The following is a 23,891-nucleotide window of genomic DNA, read 5'->3' as shown; positions in this document are numbered from 1 at the left end:
AAAACCATCTACGTCATACAAGGTATTGATCTCTGTCCTCTTGCATGGAACAGTGGAATGAGCGACATCATAAAATAATAGGACATCGACTTGCTGTCCTGTCGTCAAGCTATAGTTTACGTCCTCAAACGTCATACGAGGTCGTCTCTGCGTGGCTTTTTGCCCTTCGTCAACCCGCCAGCAATTGTATACACTCCAAAGCCGGTCTAATTATATATTGCGATATCATTTCGGCAAATTGCTTCGAATTGTTTGTAAATTAGTTATTTCCCTTCTATTATATTTTGTTTACCGCTAGAACAACTGCATACACTACTGAGTCAATCAACGAGGCTATTTCTGTGAAAAATAGTTTTTGACCAAACTGTATTATGCCAATGAGTGGGTTTGTTTTTGTCAAGATCAACAATTCCTTGTGTGTATGGTTTGGTCACATAATGTATAACACTGTTTTAAACTATGTTACTACTTATAGAGCAACAAAACACAACCGAGGGATGACCTGAGGTCAATACCTTATATACGGCTTTAGAATATACTGTCACGCGTGACAGTCGCATCCTTCTATTTATGGAACAAATGACCTGAGATCTGAGTTTATTGAATGTCGACTAAAAGTGACACTGATGACCGACTCCACGGACAACCGACTCGGCGGACAATGCTAGAGATGTTGTATACAACCAAACAAACCCTAGTCTTGGAATATATATCTACGTTCATCCAAAGCATCAGTTTTTCGGCATAGCCGTATAATATTCTTTTTGCCCCGGATATGACGCGACAGGTGGCGTTACTGGTCAAGATGAAATATTTCATTGGTCAATGTAGTGGTAAATGCAAAATGCAGAAAAGCAGTTAACAACGAAACAAGTTAAGATTGAATGCAAGCTGAATAAGTGGAGGTATCTTTTCAAATGACACATTGATGAAATTATATTCCCGATTCAAATGCAGTCTTATTATCACCAAAAATGATTCAAACTGATATAATTTCGTTATCCGTGCTGAAACGCATTAGTTCGTTGATTTATTTCACCAGCAGTTTTATATTATAACCACCAGCATTAGAAGTATGCCGTTTATCTTTTTAAAGATATTTCTGTAGCTTAATGTCGAATTGTCTAATTTCTACTTTCTTTTCTCTGCAGAGTTAAAGTTCCTAGTCACAATAGTGAGTCAAAAGTTAAAGGGATATTTAGTTAATTTCTGGTTGTTCTTTACCATTTGAGGTACTTTTTTATGACTTTAGAAATAATTGTCAGATTGAAAATATCTCTTCTGTGGTCAGTTTGAACAAGAAAAAATAAGTGGAAGTAACCCAGGCCAATATATATATAAATCGACTTAATATAGCGCGTTCCGGAATCCGGCAGTGTAGGTATATTTATGCAAGTATTGGGTGAACACATAAGTATGTACGCTGTTCCGTTATGATTTCTGCTGGGATCGCAATTTCTCTGCTTCATAGGGCTTATTTCATGTCGGTTTTATCATATACACAAATAGTTCATACTGTTCTCCCAATTACTTACGTTATAATACAAATAAAAACCTTTTGACGCAATCATGGCCACGAGTACGTTTGTAATTCGACCCCCAAAAAATTCAAAATCATGTTTGTTTACTGTGAATTAAAAAATTGTAGCGGTAATCTGATTTTAGCGTTTTTCGCGCTGTAAACATTCAGTAAAATCATGATCGAGGTAATTCATCTTCACAAACACTGTTGTAAATGTTTTTCATATTAAATCCAAATAAATGAAATCGATGTTACGTAACAGGAAGTTCAAAACTTCGTAGTACAAAACAATGTACTTGTTTACGATATGAAAAACAAGTCATAACCAGGTTGGTTTTTATATATTTTATGTCACAGAAGCACTCAAAATTGCGACATGGAGTGTCCAAGTTATGGGTCAATAAATGTTGAATATTTCCACAGTAAAACTATGCTGGAATCTTACATTTGTTCCATCTAAAACATTTAGAACAATTGCACTAACGATGCTGGGTGTTTTGTTTCTGTTTGAACAATTGACATCAAAGATTCTATCCGATACATAACAAAGATTATTAACTCCGCCGATGGAAATGTACTACTAACTCCACATCTGTATCAAAACCTCACCAATATTAACTGACAATGTCCTTGACATCGGCAAAGGATCACTGTAGGAATTGAGGTATGTCGGAACATATCCAATATTACATCGTTCGTTGAAATAGTCCTGCTATAAATTGTACTGTTGTAGTTTTATAGCTATTTGTTCCATTACAAACCTTATTTGTCTAGCCATCCTCAAACATCTCTACAATATTCAACATTTACTGATTCATGAACTCGTACTATATTTCACAGATCATCAGTCATACACTCAGATATACTGGGCCTAGTTCTCCAACTATTTCCTCCTCGCCCTCTCATCATTACCCTCTTTTCCCTCTAGTTTTATCTCCCAATCTTGCGTACCCCCTCCTCTCTTTCCCTCTCATCCCCTCTCATACTGCCCTCCACACTATCACCTCAACTCCTCTCCCTGGTTATCGACTCCCAACTCCTTCTTTCTCTGGTTCATCTCCTCACAACTCTCTCTTTCTCTGTTTCATTTCCTCCCAACTCTTTCTTTCTCTCGTTCATCCCCTCCCAACTCTCTCTTTCTCTGGTTCATCTCCTCCCAACCCTTTCTTTCTCTGGTTCATTCCCTCCCAACTCTTTCTTTCTCTGGTTCATTCCTTCCCAACTCTTTCTTTCTCTGGTTCATTCCCTCCCAACTCTTTCTTTCTCTGGTTCATCCCCTCCCCACTCTCTCTTTCTCTGGTTCATCCCCTCCCAACTCTCTCTTTCTCTGGTTCATCTCCTCCCAACTCTTTCTTTCTCTGGTTCATCCCCTCCCAACTCTCTCTTTCTCTGGTCCATCCTCTCCCCACTCTCTCACTCTCTCTCTCTCTCTCTCTCTCTCTCTCTGGTTCATCCCCTCCCCACTCTCTCTTTCTCTGGTTAAGTAAATTCATTATGCGACAATGAGTCAGTACCACATTACAACAAGTGATGGAGAACTAGTCCAATTTCAGTTTAAATTCACTTATTCACAATTATATAATCTGTATACAAGTCCAAGCACGACTTCCCATGAGCAAATGACACAAATAAAATGACAAAGATATATCATAATACTTATTTATGGTCATCTTTACAGTTGTCTTTAATTGTAAGATGGGTCTGTACAAAATTTGAAAATCTCAACACACATGCATTCTATATTGTGTGGTAGTGAGCTTGTTAGGAACAATTGGAAAACCAATATGATTCCTACTGGAATAGCATATGGGAATGTGTTGTTTCTTTAATGACATCTTTTTTTTTTCATTTATTGTGAATATAAAATAAGTTAAATTATATTCTGTAAAGAGACATGTCTTATAATTAAAGACTGGAATTGTTAAGATTGACACAAACATATAACACACATATATGTATATAATTTATATAAACAGTTTATATCCAGGCACACGCCAGGAATAGAGGCAGCCATTCAGGTCAGTCTCGACCCCTTCCCCTAAAACCCCGACCCCGCGACCCTAACCCTAACCCCGATCCCGACCAACATCTACTCTCTACATGCATCGATGAAAAACAATATGCTTTTCCGCACCGCTTCCACACATTAAATTCTCTCATAGTTTGGAAAGGATTCTGGCAGTCATAAGCTAAAAGCCTACAAGTTTTTTGGCCTCGTTAAATTATGTTTCAATATTATTTTAATATCCAATAAGCTCACGTAAAAGTCCATGAAAAAATGGAGCTAATCTACTTTGTCTTCCATGTAATACATAACTCTACTACGCCAATAATACCCCCGTAAAGTCACTCCTCCCCACATATCCTGTTAATAGAAATCCATATCTTCTCCAAATCAGACACCAATGCAATCTAGAACAATGTAGTTTCTTGAAATCTGCCCGAGATAGTGATCAACCGACAAGGCTGGTGTAGTTACCCGTCCAGAAACCAGCCATAACACGGGGCGTTAACTAGTCCACGAAACATCAAAACATCTTCCCCTGTGACAGTCCCGAATAGTCAAAATACATAGCAACCTCAAACCCAAAGACAGTCCGAGCCATAAAATGGGCACGCGTCCAGAAAGTGTACCACAGTGCTGCCTTCATGTGTTTCACTCCTAGACCTGAGCAGCGAAGGAAACACCAACTTTATTATTAAAACTGATGAAAGCCGAATTATCTTAACAATATAGTCATACAAGTTATATAACTGAAAAATAGTATGTATGTATATAATATTAACATATAACGTTAAACCTGAGCCTCGCACAAGTTTATGTACAAATCACTATCGTACGAAACGGTGGCTGTCGACTCTTTCTCCTGGCTCGGCGGATCAAATAACTCTATCCGGACATTGTCCATGCTCTTTTTGAATTTTCTATGTTCGCTGCGGTGCTCACCACGCTGTTCGCCGGAACGAGATGAATTGCTCTCTGATTGGGCAGACTTACCCGTGTGGTTTGAATGTGTACTGTCGCTCGGGTACTCCGATGTGTGTGCACAACTATGGGAGAGTTCTGACCGCTCAAACCTGTCCCTTCTGTGGGAGTTGGACGAGGAGCTGTCAGTTGCCTTGGAGGAGAGCGAGGCGTGTGACACTTCGTTGAAGTCGAGACGTAAACCTTCTTTCTCCTCAGTGATCTTAGATAACAGTATCTGTCTTGGTCTCTCTTTCTCTTTGTGGTGTATGAAACACTGCATCTGAATGCGTCCTGTATCTTTACCGTTCTGTTTTAGACGCGAAGGCGACACAATGAACTGTACATTGTTTAGAGGCTTCGTAATCATAGCTTCAGTGAGGTCAAGGTCGAGCAGAGCGGCCGCCTCAGCACTGTTCTTGCTACACGTGTTTTTCGCGATTTGGATAATTTCCTGGTTTGATTTATGCTTTTCAAACATTGGCATGAAGAAGAAAAGTAGTCCGCCTAACAGCATTGACACTCCAGAGAAAATGTAGCCAGCTTTCGGCGTGTCGTACGTCCTATTGAGGTATACTGAAACAGACAAAATCCACGTCAAAGTATTACTATATTTCAGTTATTTTGACGACAACGTATTTTTGAAATGTTCCTGTGTTGTAATTTTATTAGGCTTAGGGCTTGCTGAAAGAAACCTCTGTTTACCACACATGATCAAACTATATTGTGCCATGTATCTTGGCAACATTTATTGGTGACCTTTGCCTCTCACATTCATAAATTTTAAATAATCATCAACTTAGTCGCTTGTGTTCGAACAAGGTCACCTGTAACCCCAAAAGACCGATGACCTTCACTCCCACGTATTCGAAATAAGATCAGACGTAACTTTACGAGAAGATAACCTTCCCCTAATACTTACACGAGATTGGAGACCCTATTAACACCGGGATACACTGTCCCACAGCTACAAATGACCACGCCCTCTCCATGATTTTGAGCTTGACCAGTTCGTACGTGTACATTTTTAGTGTGTAATGATAACCTCCACAGAAGATACCGAACGCCCAGGCATACAGGGCGAAGGCATTGAAGTCTTTAGCCATGATGAGGAGAAGAGTGAGCACTCCACAAGCTATACAGGAGGACTGGCACAGGTGGTGAGTGGATATAACACACTCCTTACTTTCCCGGATTACGATGTATCCGTGTATAAGACATCCGAGGAGAAATCCCAGACCCAGGTAAACGTTGTACAGCAGCAACATATCCTTGTCATAATGCTCTGATCCCGTCTTTATCTGAAAAGACAGATGAACATTTTCATGGAGTGTCATTTCAACAAGTCATACTTCCATCTTTCATCAATATGATTGTCTTTGGTTCTATTAACAGCTCCTCTTAGAACTAACTGCTGAGTTATTTTGTTTTGTTTTGTTTTATTACTTATCCATCATTACAAATGTATTATTTCTAAAATATACCAATAACTTACCTTTAACAAAAACGAAATCCCCCAATAATGCCAAACATGTTTAGGATAAATTGGCGAAGGTGAGATATTTGCTATGGTACAGTAAATGTATAGTGTAGTTTGACAGAATATAATCTCTCCAAACTACCTGTATCGGCAACCCGTTATTTCGTTCAACATACAAAGCTGTTGCTTGACACAATCATATTGTCATTATTATATTTTGACATAACAATATTTACCATGACAACGAATGGGACGTAAATCCCCAGACCCACGATTCCTGTGATGAACATCAGGGCCTGGAGCGAGCGCATCCTAAGTGCAGAAAAGTCAAAGTAGGACACGGTGTGGCTGTCTTCTTGATCCCTACGACCTTTTTTCTGGGACTTTATGTGTACAATAACCTTCCGCCGGGGGTGATACATGGACGCGGAGCGATATAGAGATCCTGCGAAGATAGTTAACACCAGGATACCAGCTAGGCACTGAAGGGCGACCCGCCATTCTAATTTTCTGGAAAAGAAATCAGAATATGTATATACGCGAAGGAAAAAAAAAGAGGAAGAACACCTAAGCATGTGATTTAAAAAGAGAAGAACACAATATTAGCCCAAGTAATACTGCATGGATGAACCACTTTCTACACTCTACCCGCAAACCAGTCAAACGTGACGAAGTCATTGACTTTGTAACTTCTTTATTTGGATCGGATTTTTTTCAAACAATCATACCAATTGAGACTTTAGGTTAAGCCACATTAATTTTCAACCCGGACAATTTGATCTAAGATGCCACGCTAACACAAATCCAAATGAGTAGAACAATTGCGATAATGGATGACCATATCCAAACTGCTGTCGCATGGCAATGTTGTGTTGCCTAGTGCACAATTTATCGTTTGTACACGTTTTCGTGCTACAGGGTCAGTTTTTGATTTTCCGAGGAGATATTACAACATGGAACAACATTATTCCCTTAACGCGAATTCACATTCTAATGAATTCAGTGCATACGGTAATCCGTGCAGAAATCCATGCCCACACAAGGTACTGAAATGTCATTTTCTATGCAGGGGACCTTGACCCTGACCCAAAATCCCTGAAACTCAAACATGACCGAGATAATTTGTCCTTTATCATATGTACATGCGTACATGACGGATGGAGAGGAAATCTATAGTTACCACGATTTCACCTGTCGGGAACTTATAAGCCCAGGTGTTCCACTAGAGTAAGCGTCTAGCTTCTACAAAACCTGCTAGATGTCAATGAATGCAGACAAGACCCCATCACACAAGTACATGTATATATACAAAAGTAAACTAACAAAAGCAGTGCTAGTGGGAAATCTGAGTGTAATTTCAATAATTGAGATGCATTATGCAATGTCAAAACTATTCATATGTACGTGGCTGCAGTATAATCGGTCATCAAGCAGGACACATCTGACACGCTAATCACAACATTTCATTTCTTCGGTTGAATGCAAGATTCCTCTGTCGTTCTTATCATTATTTCAAAAATCACAGTTCTTTTGTTGTCATTTTTCTCTCTGTGTTTTTTATCAACACGACAAATCTTGAATCGATATCTGGGGTACACACAGGCTAGCGTTAACTATAAATAGATCCGAGCTTCTATTTTATCACGATGTTTAAACTCGGTGACGTCGCTAGGTCGATATCAGTCAGCATCAAGGGATATTTTCCATGATCTCTCTTGCATACGTGCACGGTACCGGATGTAGGTAGTTGTGGGGTAATACTGGACTAGAGTAATAGATAATTGTGTGGACGGTACGGTCTAGGTAGTTACGAGTTAATACTTGGACGGATTTGTTCGATAAGTATAACTGTAGGTAGTTTCGGGGGTCAATAATGGACGGGAGTGATAGGTAACTGTGTGGACGGTACGGTAGGTAGTTATGGGTTAATACTTGGACAGAGGTGTTAGATAACTTTAACGGTTGTATTGGTTGTAAGTATCGATATCATATTACTAGGGTATTTAAATTCAATTTTGTTTTTGTTTTGGCTCCATAAAACAACAATTATATACGTCAATTTCATTAAATGGGCCAAAATTTGTAACGTTCATGAAGTCTGAAACAGAAGCGAAAGGCAGCGTGGAAGTGGTTGTTCGAGTCAGAAATAAACTGTGATAATGACAATGACGTGACGTCATAAATAGTGAATGGCGCAACAAAATGTCTTTCCGCGTTTGATTTTAAGACCTCCACATTTTGACCAAAAAACCCCCTCAAAATGGAAGTTTTCTGAGTTGTTTGATCAGAATTACCTTAAATTAAGGCTATTAAAAATATACATTTCTTAAACTCGTTTCATACAATCTAATATGAAATTTAACTCGTTAAAGATCTTCTATACACTTGTTTGTGTTGCGTTTCAGTTTTTCACGACGAAAGTTTTACAATAGAGACCATCAATAAGTGGTGGTGTATTGTTTGACGATATCCCCTCTTGGCAGATTATCTTTCGACATATAGTTTGTTATCTCATTTTTGATTTCTTCAGAGTGTAAAGTTAAGGCCAATGTCATGTTGAATGTGTGGAACACTACACCATCAAATGATGAGGAGAGTGACATTAGGACAGAAGTGAAACAAGAAGCAAAAGTTGCCTGATAAACTGTGTTTTATGTGTTTTGTCTTTATTTCCATGAATGGCTAAACCAATGCCGTTTTAGAGGGAAATGCAAAACGAAGAATTATGACTGTGAGATAAATCATGAAAGTAATCTCTAAATTCCCTTCCCTAGTTTGGTCATTTTTTTCTGAACGGGGGGAATTAGATACATATTAAATTATTAAAAACTTCATTTTACAATAGTCAGTAAGTGAACCCAACAGTACAATTGGTTTCTGACTGAAGTCAGGAACTCCGTCCAGGAATACCAATACAAAGACTTTGTCGTCCGAGTGTCCAGGAATACCAATACAAAGACTTTGTCGTCCGAGTGTCCAGGAATACCAATACAAAGACTTTGTCGTCTCAGCGTCCAGGAATACCAATACAAAGACTTTGTCGTCGCAGTGTCCAGGAATACCAATACAAAGACTTTGTCGTCCGAGTGTCCAGGAATACCAATACAAAGACTTTGTCGTCTGAGTGTCCAGGAATACCAATACAAAGACTTTGTCGTCTCAGTGTCCAGGAATACCAATACAAAGACTTTGTCGTCTCAGTGTCCAGGAATACCAATACAAAGACTTTGTCGTCTCAGTGTCCAGGAATACCAATACAAAGACTTTGTCGTCTCAGTGTCCAGGAATACCAATACAAAGACTTTGTCGTCTCAGTGTCCAGGAATACCAATACAAAGACTTTGTCGTCTCAGTGTCCAGGAATACCAATACAAAGACTTTGTCGTCTCAGTGTCCAGGAATACCAATACAAAGACTTTGTCTCAGTGTCCAGGAATACCAATACAAAGACTTTGTCGTCTCAGTGTCCAGGAATACCAATACAAAGACTTTGTCGTCTCAGTGTCCAGGAATTCCAATACAAAGACTTTGTCGTCTCAGTGTCCAGGAACACCAATGCAAAGACTTTGTCGTCTCAGTGTCCAGGAATACCAATACAAAGACTTTGTCGTCTCAGTGTCCAGGAATACCAATACAAAGACTTTGTCGTCTCAGTGTCCAGGAATACCAATACAAAGACTTTGTCGTCTCAGTGTCCAGGAATACCAATACAAAGACTTTGTCGTCTCAGTGTCCAGGAATACCAATACAAAGACTTAGTCGTCTGAGTGTCCAGGAACACCAATGCAAAGACTTTGTCGTCTCAGTGTCCAGGAATACCAATACAAAGACTTTGTCGTCTCAGTGTCCAGGAATACCAATACAAAGACTTTGTCGTCTGAGTGTCCAGGAATACCAATACAAAGACTTTGTCGTCTGAGTGTCCAGGAATACCAATACAAAGAATTTGTCGTCTCAGTGTCCAGGAATACCAATACAAAGACTTTGTCGTCTCAGTGTCCAGGAATACCAATACAAAGACTTTGTCGTCTCAGTGTCCAGGAATACCAATACAAAGACTTTGTCGTCTCAGTGTCCAGGAACACCAATACAAAGACTTTGTCGTCTGAGTGTCCAGGAACACCAATACAAAGACTTTGTCGTCTTATTGTCCAGGAACACCAATACAAAGACTTTGTCGTCTTATTGTCCAGGAACACCAATACAAAGACTTTGTCGTCTGAGTGTCCAGGAATACCAATACAAAGACTTTGTCGTCTGAGTGTCCAGGAATACCAATACAAAGACTTTGTCGTCTGAGTGTCCAGGAATACCAATGCAAAGACTTTGTCGTCTCAGTGTCCAGGAGTACCAATACAAAGACTTTGTCGTCTTAGTGTCCAGGAACACCAAGACAAAGACTTTGTCGTCTCAGTGTCCAGGAATACCAATACAAAGACTTTGTCGTCTGAGTGCCCAGGAATACCAATACAAAGACTTTGTCGTCTCAGTGTCCAGGAATACCAATACAAAGACTTTGTCGTCTGAGAGTCCAGGAATACCAATACAAAGACTTTGTCGTCTGAGTGTCCAGGAATACCAATACAAAGACTTTGTCGTCTGAGTGTCCAGGAATACCAATACAAAGACTTTGTCGTCTGAGAGTCCAGGAATACCAATACAAAGACTTTGTCGTCTCAGTGTCCAGGAATACCAATACAAAGACTTTGTCGTCTCAATGTCCAGGAATACCAATGCAAAGACTTTGTCGTCTCAGTGTCCAGGAATACCAATACAAAGACTTTGTCGTCTCAGTGTCCAGGATTACCAATACAAAGACTTTGTCGTCTGAGTGTCCAGGAATACCAATACAAAGACTTTGTCGTCTGAGTGTCCAGGAATACCAATACAAAGACTTTGTCGTCTTAGTGTCCAGGAACACCAATACAAAGACTTTGTCGTCTGAGTGTCCAGGAATACCAATACAAAGACTTTGTCGTCTCAATGTCCAGGAACACCAATACAAAGACTTTGTCGTCTGAGTGTCCAGGAATACCAATACAAAGACTTTGTCGTCTGAGTGTCCAGGAATACCAATACAAAGACTTTGTCGTCTGAGTGTCCAGGAATACCAATACAAAGACTTTGTCGTCTCAGTGTCCAGGAATACCAATACAAAGACTTTGTCGTCTCAGTGTCCAGGATTACCAATACAAAGACTTTGTCGTCTCAGTGTCCAGGAATACCAATACAAAGACTTTGTCGTCTCAGTGTCCAGGAATACCAATACAAAGACTTTGTCGTCTCAGTGTCCAGGAATACCAATACAAAGACTTTGTCGTCTTAGTGTCCAGGAATACCAATACAGAGACTTTGTCGTCTCAGTGTCCAGGAATACCAATACAAAGACTTTGTCGTCTCAGTGTCCAGGAATACCAATACAGAGACTTTGTCGTCTCAGTGCCCAGGAATACCAATACAGAGACTTCGTCATCCGAGTGTCCAGGAATACCAATACAAAGACTTTGTCGTTTGTCCTCTAATGTTGATCGTCTCGTACATCGGGGGCGACTGACTACACGGGTCATAGTTGAAGGTCACGTGATTGACCTTTCAAAATCAGAGCAATACCTTGTCTTCTCAATTCAAATCTTCACGGCCTTCTGGTCTTCATTGTTTTTATATATTTATCTATTGATTATTTTTGAAGTGCAGTAACTGAACCCCGCACCTTAATTTTTTTACTGGCTGAGCAGTATGAAAACCTTTCTGCATCATATCTATTTAAACGGGAACGCAAAGAGGGACTAGATGGTTCACAACCCTGGCAGACTTTAACCGACCGCTACATGTCGCAAAATTACACAGTCCGTAACAAATGTCAGTTCAAGACCTGCACGCGCAATCATCAAGTAGTAATGTTCTCTCGTTATCATACCGATTAATGATATCCAAACCAACAAGCAATGTGAGGTGCACACAACTATTTCGCCAAGCTGATGCCTGATCGAATGACTACAATGTTCTAATCAAGACATGTGTGATAGACTTGATATCAAAGAGATTTATAACCATCGCAGGGATTTCGGATGTGAAACTTTTATATCTACAATTGTACATAACAGGTTGATAATGATTAACTAAGCAGCCAATATGTTCCATCCTGTTTACCGTCAGACGGTCGTGGTATGAAAAGCACGTGTTAACATATGCATGTTGGTAGTCCTTGAAAAACATAATTTGTCCTTCTATTTGCACAGTACTAAAATACAAACATGCAATAAAATATTTACTTACTTGTACAGATTCCTAAATAAAACGGACATTACAGCAGCGCCAAGACCTGTACCGGAAATCATTATCATTTCCGCGATCTGTCGCTTCCGGCGGAAGTAACGTCCAACAATAATATTGGCAGAAGTAAGAGTTATTCCACTTCCCAATGAAAGCACGACACAATGGCTGATAAATAACTGATCCATTTCGGTTGAGAAGGCTAAAAACAAGCACCCAAGGGAACAGATAAGGCCCCCAATGACAGCATACAGTCTCGGGCTTTTTCGTTGACAGATAGTGGCAATGACAGGCGAAAGGAAGAGCGTGATGCTAACACCGACACTCCCGAGCCATGCTGAAATAGATAAAAATATTAAACAATTAAAAACACATATTGACAAATATTGACATTAGTAAATGTATCAACACCGATATATACCATGATAGACAAAGGTGTAAAAAATCCTTAGATTGGGACAGTGATGACAAAGGAAGACAATGATGACAAAGGAGGACTATGATAATATTAGACGTCTTATTCGAGGCTTGCTTCAAGCTAGAAGTTAGGTATTCAAAAACCTCTTCCCGAAGATGGGTATAGTTTTAAATGCCCTTACCACCAGGAATAATTTATAAACAAAGGCAAGCATCCTCGAACGTGTATCATCCTTTTAAAATACAGAATGTCATATACTTATTTGCTTATTTGCAATATTTTGTTTTTGAGTACAACTCTAGCAAAAATAGAAAGCTTTATTATCCAATGATATTTTAATTATCAAAATGCATTCCCACATATTTGCACGCATTTCAAAGTGTGTGTTTGTGTACAATGTATTTGGTGTGTACAGTGTCTGTTGGAAAGTTTAGGATTATGTTTTATTATATGATACGTTTTATGGAAATGAACACCCGAAGTCAAAGGAGAAGCAAGTGCAACAATACCATTAAAGTGACGAGAGTTTTGCGACACCCTTACATATGGCGGAAATAAAGTAAAACCCGCATACAAACCGAGTAAACAATGTGAGGAAGCGGATATTAAAGAGCACACTGATGGTAATAAAGGCGAGAAAACCAAACAATACCCGCGATCGATAGTCACATCAGGTTGGTATACGGCGGATATCTCAACGGTATGGCTTTCCTCAAAATATCATCGTCTCTCAAGGGCGTATGTTAACATTCATACGTATGGTGAAAAGATGGACAGCACCTCATCATGGTAATAATACCCCACATTACAAGTGTACCAATATACCCGACACTATGGTACACGTGTACCAAAATACCCGACACTACAGTACACGTGTACCAATATACCCGACACTATGGTACACGTGTACCAAAATACCCGACACTACAGTACACGTGTACCAATATACCCCACACTGTAGTACACGTGTACCAATATACCCGACACTATAGTACACGTGTACCAATATACCCGACACTATGGTACACGTGTACCAATATACCCGACACTATGGTACACGTGTACCAAAATACCCGACACTACAGTACACGTGTACCAATATACCCCACACTGTAGTACACGTGTACCAATATACCCGACACTGTAGTACACGTGTACCAATATACCCCACACTGTAGTACACGTGTACCAATATACCCCACACTGTAGTACACGTGTACCAATATACCCGACACTATAGTACACGTGTACCAATATACCCGACACTATAGTACACGTGTACCAAAATACCCGACACTACAGTACACGTGTACCAATATACCCCACACTGTAGTACACGTGTACCAATATACCCGACACTGTAGTACACGTGTACCAATATACCCGACACTACAGTACACGTGTACCAATATACCCGACACTTCAGTACACGTGTACCGATTATACGGGAATTTGACAAACCGAATACACGATAATATGACACGCCGATTTCACGAGAAATCATCCTCAATAGAATAACAATAGAGATTCACACCACACAATCACAAACTGATAAACATCGGGGACTAGTTATTCCCTGGTCAGTCCCATACTTCCTAAAGGCAGGCGAAATGTACAACGATACTGGGTCTGTCCGCCATCATTAACAGCCCACACGGAAGTAACTGTCAGGCGTACGTCAAATCTAATTTGGTAATGTTCATCCAAACAACAACAACAACAACAACACGGTGCCTTAGTTTACTCGACTTTGTACTGGTATACGCTCTGTGTAAATGTGCGCATATCGCAATCACTCTGTGTGGTCGGCTCCTCCAAATTTAAGAATATGGCATATATACAAAGTCTATGACGTATATGTATACGAATTCTATGACATATATATATACAAAGTCTATAAAGGCGAGAAAACATATATATATATATATATATATATATATATACAAAGTATATGTTGTATATGTATACAAAGTATGTGTTGTATATGTATACAAAGTCTATCACGTATATGTATACAAAGTCTATGACGTATATGTATACAAAGTCTATGTTGTATATGTATACGAATTCTATGACGTATATGTATACAAAGTATATGACGTATATGCAAACAAAGTTTATGACGTATATGTATACAAAGTCTATGTTGTATATGTATACAAAATCTATGACGTATATGTATACAAAGTATATGACGTGTATGTATACAAAGTGTATGACGTATTTATATGTATACAAAGTGTATGACGTAATTATATGTATACAAAATCAATGACGTATAAGTCTAATACGATGAGCTGAATCGTCTGACCCATGTCGTCTCTGTACAAATGATTTTTTTTAACACAAATAATAAATACCGACCCATTATGCCTCTTGTTGTTAATCATTTCATTTTAAAATTCCTGCTTTCAATTAAATATCTTTACTGCTGCTTTAATCGCGAAATTCAAATTTACAAAAAATATACATTATGTGATGATCTTGTTTGAGCAGGGGCGTTTCTGGTTTGTATTCCGCATGCGCATGTGCATTTGCGCATTCAATGCTGTCCGTGCCTTATCCGTGTGTGTACCCCATACGCGTGTCCCGTACCTTGTTTCCAGTGTTTGACAAAATATGTTTTTTACAACTAAGTAGCCCGTGATGGCAACTCTGTTCATTTCCTGTTAGTCGTTGTACGACCCGGATGTATATAAACTATTTGGCGCTGTCTGACCCGGAAGTGTATCAGATATGGTCCCCGTGTGACCTCGTTGTGTATCTGTTACCCTAGGTACTGTTATTAACTAACAACACACCAGCAAAAAAATGATATTCACTATAAATTTGAGTATTAGCAGTTTACAGACATTGATACATTTGGTAGCATGTATAGCCTGAGCGACGTCACCTTACCCTTTCCAAGGCCACACCAGGACTGACTCGTGGTAACTTAATTTAGCTGTCTGGTGCAGTGCTGGAGGGCGCCCCTGACCTTGGAGGTTAACCTAGAGTTGTCAATTTCTCCCATGAACAGTATCCGACTTTTCACTGTTTGACCCGGATGTTTAACACATATTGTTGGCAGTTTGACCCGGGTATCAACTATACTATTTGTCGCTGTGTTACCCTGATATGTATCACTTATTGGCTGTTGTTTGGCCTGGATATTATCACTTTGTTCTAGCTTTGTCCCATATATATCTACATGCCCCATAGTATATCTACATTACCTGGTATTGTACTCGTATATGAAATTCTTTAATTGCGAACTTGTCCCCATCATATCCTATACTTAACTGTCTGTTACAATTGCACTGCGGTTGACAAATCCAACCTATCATAACATGAAAGAAACACTGCCCGTCACAAAAACGCTACAGCGCCGACAGCCTATACACTGTCTGTCACAAAGACGCTCAGCACCGACAGCCTATACACTGTCTGTCCCAAAGACGCTACACCGCCGACAGCCTATACACTGCCTGTCACAAAGACACTACAGCGCCGACAGCATATACACTGCCTGTCACAAAGACACTACAGCACCGACAGCCTATACACTGTCTGTCACAAAGACGCTCAGCACCGACAGCCTATACACTGTCTGTCACAAAGACGCTCAGCACCGACAGCCTATACACTGTCTGTCACAAAGACGCTCAGCACCGACAGCCTATACACTGTCTGTCACAAAGACGCTCAGCACCGACAGCATATACACTGTCTGTCACAAAGACGCTACAGCGCCGACAGCCTATACACTGTCTGTCACAAAGACGCTACAGCGCCGACAGTCTATACACTGCCTGTCACAAAGACGCTACAGCGCCGACAGTCTATACACTGCCTGTCACAAAGACACTACAGCACCGACAGCCTATACACTGTCTGTCACAAAGACGCTCAGCACCGACAGCCTATACACTGTCTGTCACAAAGACGCTCAGCACCGACAGCCTATACACTGTCTGTCACAAAGACGCTCAGCACCGACAGCATATACACTGTCTGTCACAAAGACGCTACAGCGCCGACAGCCTATACACTGTCTGTCACAAAGACGCTACAGCGCCGACAGTCTATACACTGCCTGTCACAAAGACACTACAGCGCCGACAGTCTATACACTGCCTGTCACAAAGACACTACAGCACCGACAGCCTATACACTGTCTGTCACAAAGACGCTCAGCACCGACAGCCTATACACTGTCTGTCACAAAGACGCTCAGCACCGACAGCCTATACACTGTCTGTCACAAAGACGCTCAGCACCGACAGCCTATACACTGTCTGTCACAAAGACGCTCAGCACCGACAGCATATACACTGTCTGTCACAAAGACGCTACAGCGCCGACAGCCTATACACTGTCTGTCACAAAGACGCTACAGCGCCGACAGTCTATACACTGCCTGTCACAAAGACGCTACAGCGCCGACAGTCTATACACTGTCTGTCACAAAGACGCTACAGCGCCCACAGTTTACACACTGCCTGTCACAAAGATACTACAGCGCCGACAGCCTATACACTGTCTGTCACAAAGACGCCACAGCGCCCACAGCATATACACTGTCTGTCACAAAGACGCTCAGCACCGACAGCCTATACACTGTCTGTCCCAAAGACGCTACACCGCCGACAGCCTATACACTGTCTGTCACAAAGACACTACAGCGCCGACAGTCTATACACTAGCTGTCACAAAAATAAATAGAATTGCATCTACGGTATGAAAACTATTTCTTTTAGAGATAATAGTTTCCTAATAATGATCGTATATAAGACTTATATCTTTGTATCTTTGTGACAGACAGTGTATATGCTGTCGGCGCTGTAGTGTCTTTGTGACAGACAGTGTATAGGCTGTCGGCGGTGTAGCGTCTTTGTGACAGGCAGTGTATAGACTGTCGGCGCTGTAGAGTCTTTGTCACTGGAAGTATAATATGTTAATATGCAAAAGTTTAAAATGATGCCTACAGCTATTCACACGTTGACTGCGTCGGAGAGTACAGGTATAAGTATAACGAATTTAAAGCCGAGAGACCATTTTTGTCTTTCTTTTGATTTTTTAAAATTTTTGTTGGTGTATTGTTTCAATATGTGTGATTTTTTGTCTGTGTGTTTTGTTTTTTTGTTTTTTTTGTTTTTGTTTTTTTCTTTTATTATCATCATTATTGTTATTTTACCTTCCATTATTGCGCCATCCTTGCTGCCAAATTAAACAGCGCGAGCATTGACACAGACAACTATCATCGAAATACTCCAACGGCCAAGAACATTCGATTTTTTAAATGTTAATAATCAAAATACGTCAACAAAGTCGGCTACGAAATGTTTTACAGAAACCGCTTTGAAGGAAAGTGGTTTCGAAAAATGTAAAATTAAAACAATTTTAACGAAAGGAAGTGGACAGTGCCGAACGGGAATTTTATTAAAATTTTGTGGGATTTTTTCGGTATAGATGTAATGAAAAGTGTATTGTCCTTGCTTTGTGTAGACATGATTGTTTGTTCATCGTCATCATGGCTTCGAGCTTCGGCCTCAGGGTAAACATGACAAGCCTCGAGTGTACAAATACTCGTATCTTCCCAAAGCAAGGTTAATACTTGTACGGAAGTTCATATGAATAGCAAATCCAGTGATGCAGGCATATAAATCACTGTTCTGGTGAAATTAAACAGAAGAAACTTGATCAATTGTTAATATGTGTCATGGCTATCAATTCATTTGTTAAGCTACCTGCATATTTAGACAAAACATGCGTAAAATGCAAGTTTGAGGAAAACAAATAAAGTTCATGTAGATCAGACATACAGCTCCAAATACTATAGTAACCAAGCCGTTATGCTCATACGTGTCTAGGCTTGTAAAATGGCACTGGACTTGCTATTTACCTTAACCTAAAATATGTTTAAAAACGAATTGAAATATGTTATATCTGAAACAAGAAATATCTTTAAAAAAGATAAACGGCATAGTTTTAATGCTTGTTGTTATAATGTAAAACTGCTGGTGAAATAAATTTTAAAATGAACAAATGCGTTTCAGCACGGATAAGAAAATCACATCAGTTTGAATCATGTTTGGTGATAATGGGACTGCATTCGAATCAGGAATATAATTTTATTAATGTGTCGTTTGAAAAGATACATCCACTTATTCAGCTTGCATTCAATCTTAACTTTGTTTCGTTTTTAACTGCATATCTGCATTTTGCGTTTACCGCTACATTGACCAATCACACACTTCATCTCCACCTGTCGCGTCATATCCGGGGCCAAAAGACTATTATACGGCTATGTCGAAAAGAGATACAACGCATAATGCGCATGTTTAAGTGCCGACCCGTCAAAGGTGAGTGTACTGGTTGGAGAAGCTGAACTGTTGGCAGATATTCAAAGGTATATAACCGCACCGTGAATAGTCCAAACGTCTGTCACAAGATGTCGATGTCTTGGTACGAAAAGGTCGCTCGCGCGCTTACCGAGCATGCAGACGACAAATCAATAGAAACCGCCTCCCGTTTCTGTGGCCCATGGCCTGGTACTCATCTTCACTAAAGCGTGGAGTTTGAAACATATCTGAGTTAAAGTATCGTTTTAAAAGTATAATTAAGTACGAAATTTCTTTGGTATCTTCCTACCAGCTAACAAATACATTTCTCTAGATCTGTAGTTGTTTTCCCTACATTATGACCTAACTGAACGGGATTGACATCCCAGTCACTTTGACTGCACTGGTTTGACTTTTTCATCACTTTACTGGGCGATTTTGAGTTCCAGATATCTAAACTAGGGTTTTTGACCATATAAAGACGTAACCGGGTTGGTTTAGCCTTCTGATCATCTGACCGGGTTGGCTTGACCTCCCAAACACCTAACCATACTAAATAGATCTCCAGATCACCTGAATAGGGGGGTTTTAATTTCCAATACCCCAACAACAAGACTGGTTAGGCTTCGCCTACCGGCAACTGACTGGTTGAAATTGAGTTCCGGATCACCTGACAAGGAGGATTTAACCTTACGAATATTGACCTGGCTAAGGTCGAAATGATACGTAACTATTTAAGTTCTCATTCCAAACAAGTGATACATGTTTCCCCTTGTCACTTTGCAGCAGATGAAAATCAATGAAAATCCCATATCCCTTGTTATTAAACATATCATCACGCTCCTGTAAACCAAACAACTGCTCCCCGCTGTTGACCTCCTTTCCAATAACAAAATAAGTCTAATTCTAATTAGATTGAATACCCAATCACCTCTTTCCCTCCATTGTTCTCTCTCTCCTGTCACTATCCCCTCCATTGTTCTCTCTCTCCTGTCATTACCCCCTCCATTGTTCTCTTTCCCCATGTCACTACCCCCTCCATTGATCTCTATCCTGTCACTACCCCCTCCATTGTTCTCTCTCTCCTGTCACTACCCCCTCCATTGTTCTCTCTCTCTCCTGTCACTACCCCCTCCATTGTTCTCTCTCCTGTCACTATCCCCTCCATTGTTCTCCCTTTCCGGTCACCATCCTCGTTCTCAAACTCTTATCATCCTTCTTCGTCCCCATGTCCAGTTCCTCGACATGTTACTCCCTCGAATCCCTCTCCTATCCCTATCCCCTTCCTCCCCCTCTCCTGTCCCTATCCCCCTTTCTCCCCCCTCCTGTCCCTATCCCCCTTCCTCCCCCTCTCCTGTCGCTATCCCCCTTCCTCCCCCTCTCCTGTCACTATCCCCCTACCTCCCCCTCTCCTATCGCTATCCCCCTTCCTCCCCTTCTCCTGTCCCTATCCCCCTACCTCCCCCTCTCCTATCCCTATCCCCCCTCCCTCCCCTCTCCTATCCCTATCCCCCTTCCTCCCCCTCTCCTATCCCTATCCCCCTTCCTCCCCCTCTCCTATCCCTATCCCCCTTCCTCCCCCTCTCCTGTCCCTATCCCCCTTCCTCCCCTCTCATGTCCCTATCCCCCTTCCTCCCCCTCTCCTATCCCTATCCCCCTACCTCCCCCTCTCCTATCCCTATCCCCCTTCCTCCCCTCTCATGTCGCTATCCCACCCTCCCCCTCTCCTATCCCTATCCCCCTTCCTCCCCTCTCATGTCGCTATCCCACCCTCCCCCTCTCATGTCGCTATCCCACCCTCCCCCTCTCCTATCCCTATCCCCCTTCCTCCCACTCTCCTGTCCCTACCCCCTTCCTCCCCTCTCCTATCCCTATCCCCCTTCCTCCCCTCTCCTATCCCTATCCCCCTTCCTCCCCTCTCATGTCCCTATCCCCCTTCCTCCCCCTCTCCTATCCCTATCCCCCTACCTCCCCCTCTCCTATCCCTATCCCCCTTCCTCCCCCTCTCCTGTCACTATCCCCCTACCCTCCCCCTCTCCTGTTCCTATCCCCCTTCCTCCCCCTCTCCTATCCCTATCCCCCTTCCTCCCCCTCTCATGTCCCTATCCCCCTTCCTCCCCCTCTCCTATCCCTATCCCCCTACCTCCCCCTCTCCTATCCCTATCCCCCTTTCCTCCCCTCTCCTGTCACTATCCCCCTACCTCCCCCTCTCCTGTTCCTATCCCCCTTCCTCCCCCTCTCCTATCCCTATCCCCCCTTCCTCCCCCTCTCCTGTCCCTATCCCCCTACCTTCCCCTCTCCTATCCCTATCCCCCTACCTCCCCTCTCCTATCCCTATCCCCCTTCCTCCCCCTCTCCTGTCCCTATCCCCCTACCTCCCCCTCTCCTATCCCTTTCCTATCCCCCTTCCTCCCCCTCTCCTATCCCTATCCCCCTTCCTCCCCTCTCCTGTCCCTATCCCCCTACCTTCCCCTCTCCTATCCCTATCCCCCTTCCTCCCCCTCTCCTGTCCCTATCCCCCTTCCTCCCCTCTCCTGTCCCTATCCCCCTACCTCCCCCTCTCCTATCCCTATCCCCCTTCCTCCCCTCTCCTGTCGATACCCCCCTTCCTCCCCCTCTCCTGTCGCTATCCCCCTTCCTCCCCTCTCCTATCCCTATCCCCCTTCCTCGCCCTCTCCTGTCCCTATCCCCCTTCCTCCCCCTCTCCTGTCCCTACCCCCCCCTTTCTCTCCCCCTCTCCTATCTCTATCCCCCTTTCTCCCCCTCTCCTGTCTCTATCCCCTTCCTCGCCCTCACTCTCCTATCGCTATCCCCTTCCTCCCCCTCTCCTATCTCTATCCCCCTTTCTCCCCCCCTCTCCTGTCCCTATCCCCCTTTCTCCCCCTCTCCTGTCGCTCTGTCGCTATCCCCCTTCCTCGTCCATTGTTCTCTCTCTCCTGTCACTACCCCCTCCATTGTTCTCTCTCTCCTGTCACTACCCCCTCCATTGTTCTCCCTCTCCTGTCATTACCCCCTCCATTGTTCTCCCTCTCCTGTCACTATCCCCTCTATTGTTCTCTCTCCTGTCACTACCCCCTCCATTGTTCTCTTTCCCCCATGTCACTACCCCCTCCATTGTTCTCTCTCCTGTCACTACCCCCTCCATTGTTCTCTCTCTCTCCTGTCACTACCCCCTCCATTGTTCTCTCTCTCCTGTCACTACCCCCTCCATTGTTCTCCCTCTCCTGTCACTACCCCTCCATTGTTCTCTCTCTCTCCTGTCACTACCCCCTCCATTGTTCTCCCTCTCCTGTCACTATCCCCACAATTGTTCTCTCTCCTGTCACTATCCCCTCTATTGTTCTCCCTTTCCGGTCACCATCCTCGTTCTCAAAATCTTATCATCCTTCTTCGTCTCCATGTCCAGTTCCTCGACACTTTACTCCCTCGAATCCCTCTCCTATCGCTATCCCCCTTCCTCCCCATCCTCTCTTATCGCTATCCCCTCCTCCCCCTCTCATGTCGCTATCCCCCTTCCTCCTCCCCCCCCCCCCTCCTGTCGCTATCCCCCTACCTCCCACTCTCCTGTCCCTATCCCCCTTCCTCGCCCCATCTCCCCTGTCAGTATTTCCTCTCCTGTGACTTTCCCCCTTCCTCGCCCTCCCTCACCTGTCACTATCCCCCTTCCTCGCCGTCCCTTCCCTGTCACTATCCCCCTTCCTCGCCCTCCCTCCCCTGTCACTATCCCCCTTCCTCTCCTGTCACTATCCCCCATCCTCTCCTGTGACTTTCCCCCTTCCTCGCCCTCCCTCCCCTGTCACTATCACCCTTCCTCGCCCCTCCCTCCCCTGTCATTATCCCCCTTCCTCGCCCTCCCTCCCCTGTCACTATCCCTCTTCCTCGCCCTCCCCTCCCCTGTCACTATCCTCCTTCCTCGCCCTCCCTCCCCTGTCACTATACCCCTTCCTCGCCGTCCCTTCCCTGTCACTATCCCCCCTTCCTCGCCCTCCATCCCCAGTCACTATCCTCCATCCTCGCCTCCTCCCCTGTCACTTTCCTCCTTCCTCGCCCTATCTCCCCTGTCAGTATTTCCTCTCCTGTGACTTTCCCCCTTCCTCGCCCTATCTCCCCGTCACTATCCCCCTTCCTCGCCCTCCATCCCCTGCCACTATCCTCCTTCCTCGCCAATCTCCCCTGTCACTTTCCCCCTTCCTCGCCCTATCTCCCCTGTCACTTTCCCCCTTCCTCGCCCTATCTCCCCTGTCAGTATTTCCTCTCCTGTCACTATCCCCCTTCCTCGCCCTCCCTCCCCTGTCACTATCCCCCTTCCTCGCCCTCTCTCCCCTGTCACTATCCCTCTTCCTCGCCCTCCCTCCCCTGTCACTATCCCCCTTCCTCGCCCTCCCTCCCCTGTCACTATCCCCCTTCCTCGCCCTCCCTTCCCTGTCACTATCCCCCTTCCTCGCCCTCCATCCCCTGTCACTATCCTCCATCCTCGCCTCCTCCCCTGTCACTATCCTCCATCCTCGCCCTATCTCCCCTGTCAGTTTTTCCTCTCCTGTCACTATCCCCCTTCCTCGCCCTCCCTCCCCTGTCACTATCCCCCTTCCTCGCCCTCCCTTCCCTGTCACTATCCCCCTTCCTCGCCCTCCCTCCCCTGTCACTATCCTCCTCCCTCGCCCTCCCTCCCCTGTCAGTATTTCCTCTCCTGTCACTATCCCCCTTCCTCGTCTGTCACTATTCCCCTTCCTCGTCCGTCACTATCCCCCTTCCTCGCCCTCCATCCCCTGTCACTATCCCCCTTCCTCGCCCTCTCTCCCCTGTCACTATTCCCTCTCCCGTTGCTGTTCCCCATCTTGTCTTTTCCCCCGTTATAATAAACACAGCACTCCGACCTTCCCCTTTTAGTTACACCTGCACCCAGCCGTGCC

The 23,891-nt window shown here is 43.2% G+C and overlaps 1 protein-coding gene across 1 annotated transcript in view; it reads right to left on the bottom strand.

Moving 5' to 3' along the window:
• Positions 1-1,852: 1,852 nt before the first annotated feature.
• Positions 1,853-23,891, bottom strand: part of LOC117327321 (monocarboxylate transporter 2-like) — a 42,160-nt gene continuing 20,121 nt past the window's right edge. Inside the window, exons 2-5 of the mRNA XM_033884250.1 lie at positions 12,244-12,577; positions 6,204-6,477; positions 5,410-5,788; positions 1,853-5,063 (exon numbers count right to left, since the gene is read on the bottom strand). Coding sequence (XP_033740141.1) covers positions 4,318-5,063; positions 5,410-5,788; positions 6,204-6,477; positions 12,244-12,577 — 1,733 coding nt within the window. The 3' untranslated portion in view covers positions 1,853-4,317. The remainder of the gene's footprint in view (positions 5,064-5,409; positions 5,789-6,203; positions 6,478-12,243; positions 12,578-23,891) is intronic.

This window comes from Pecten maximus, chromosome 5 (genome assembly GCF_902652985.1).
Source record: "Pecten maximus chromosome 5, xPecMax1.1, whole genome shotgun sequence".
NCBI classification, from domain to species: Eukaryota; Metazoa; Mollusca; class Bivalvia; order Pectinida; family Pectinidae; genus Pecten; species Pecten maximus.
Note: the sequence above shows the minus strand (reverse complement) of the source record. Positions and strands in the feature narration are given on the sequence as shown.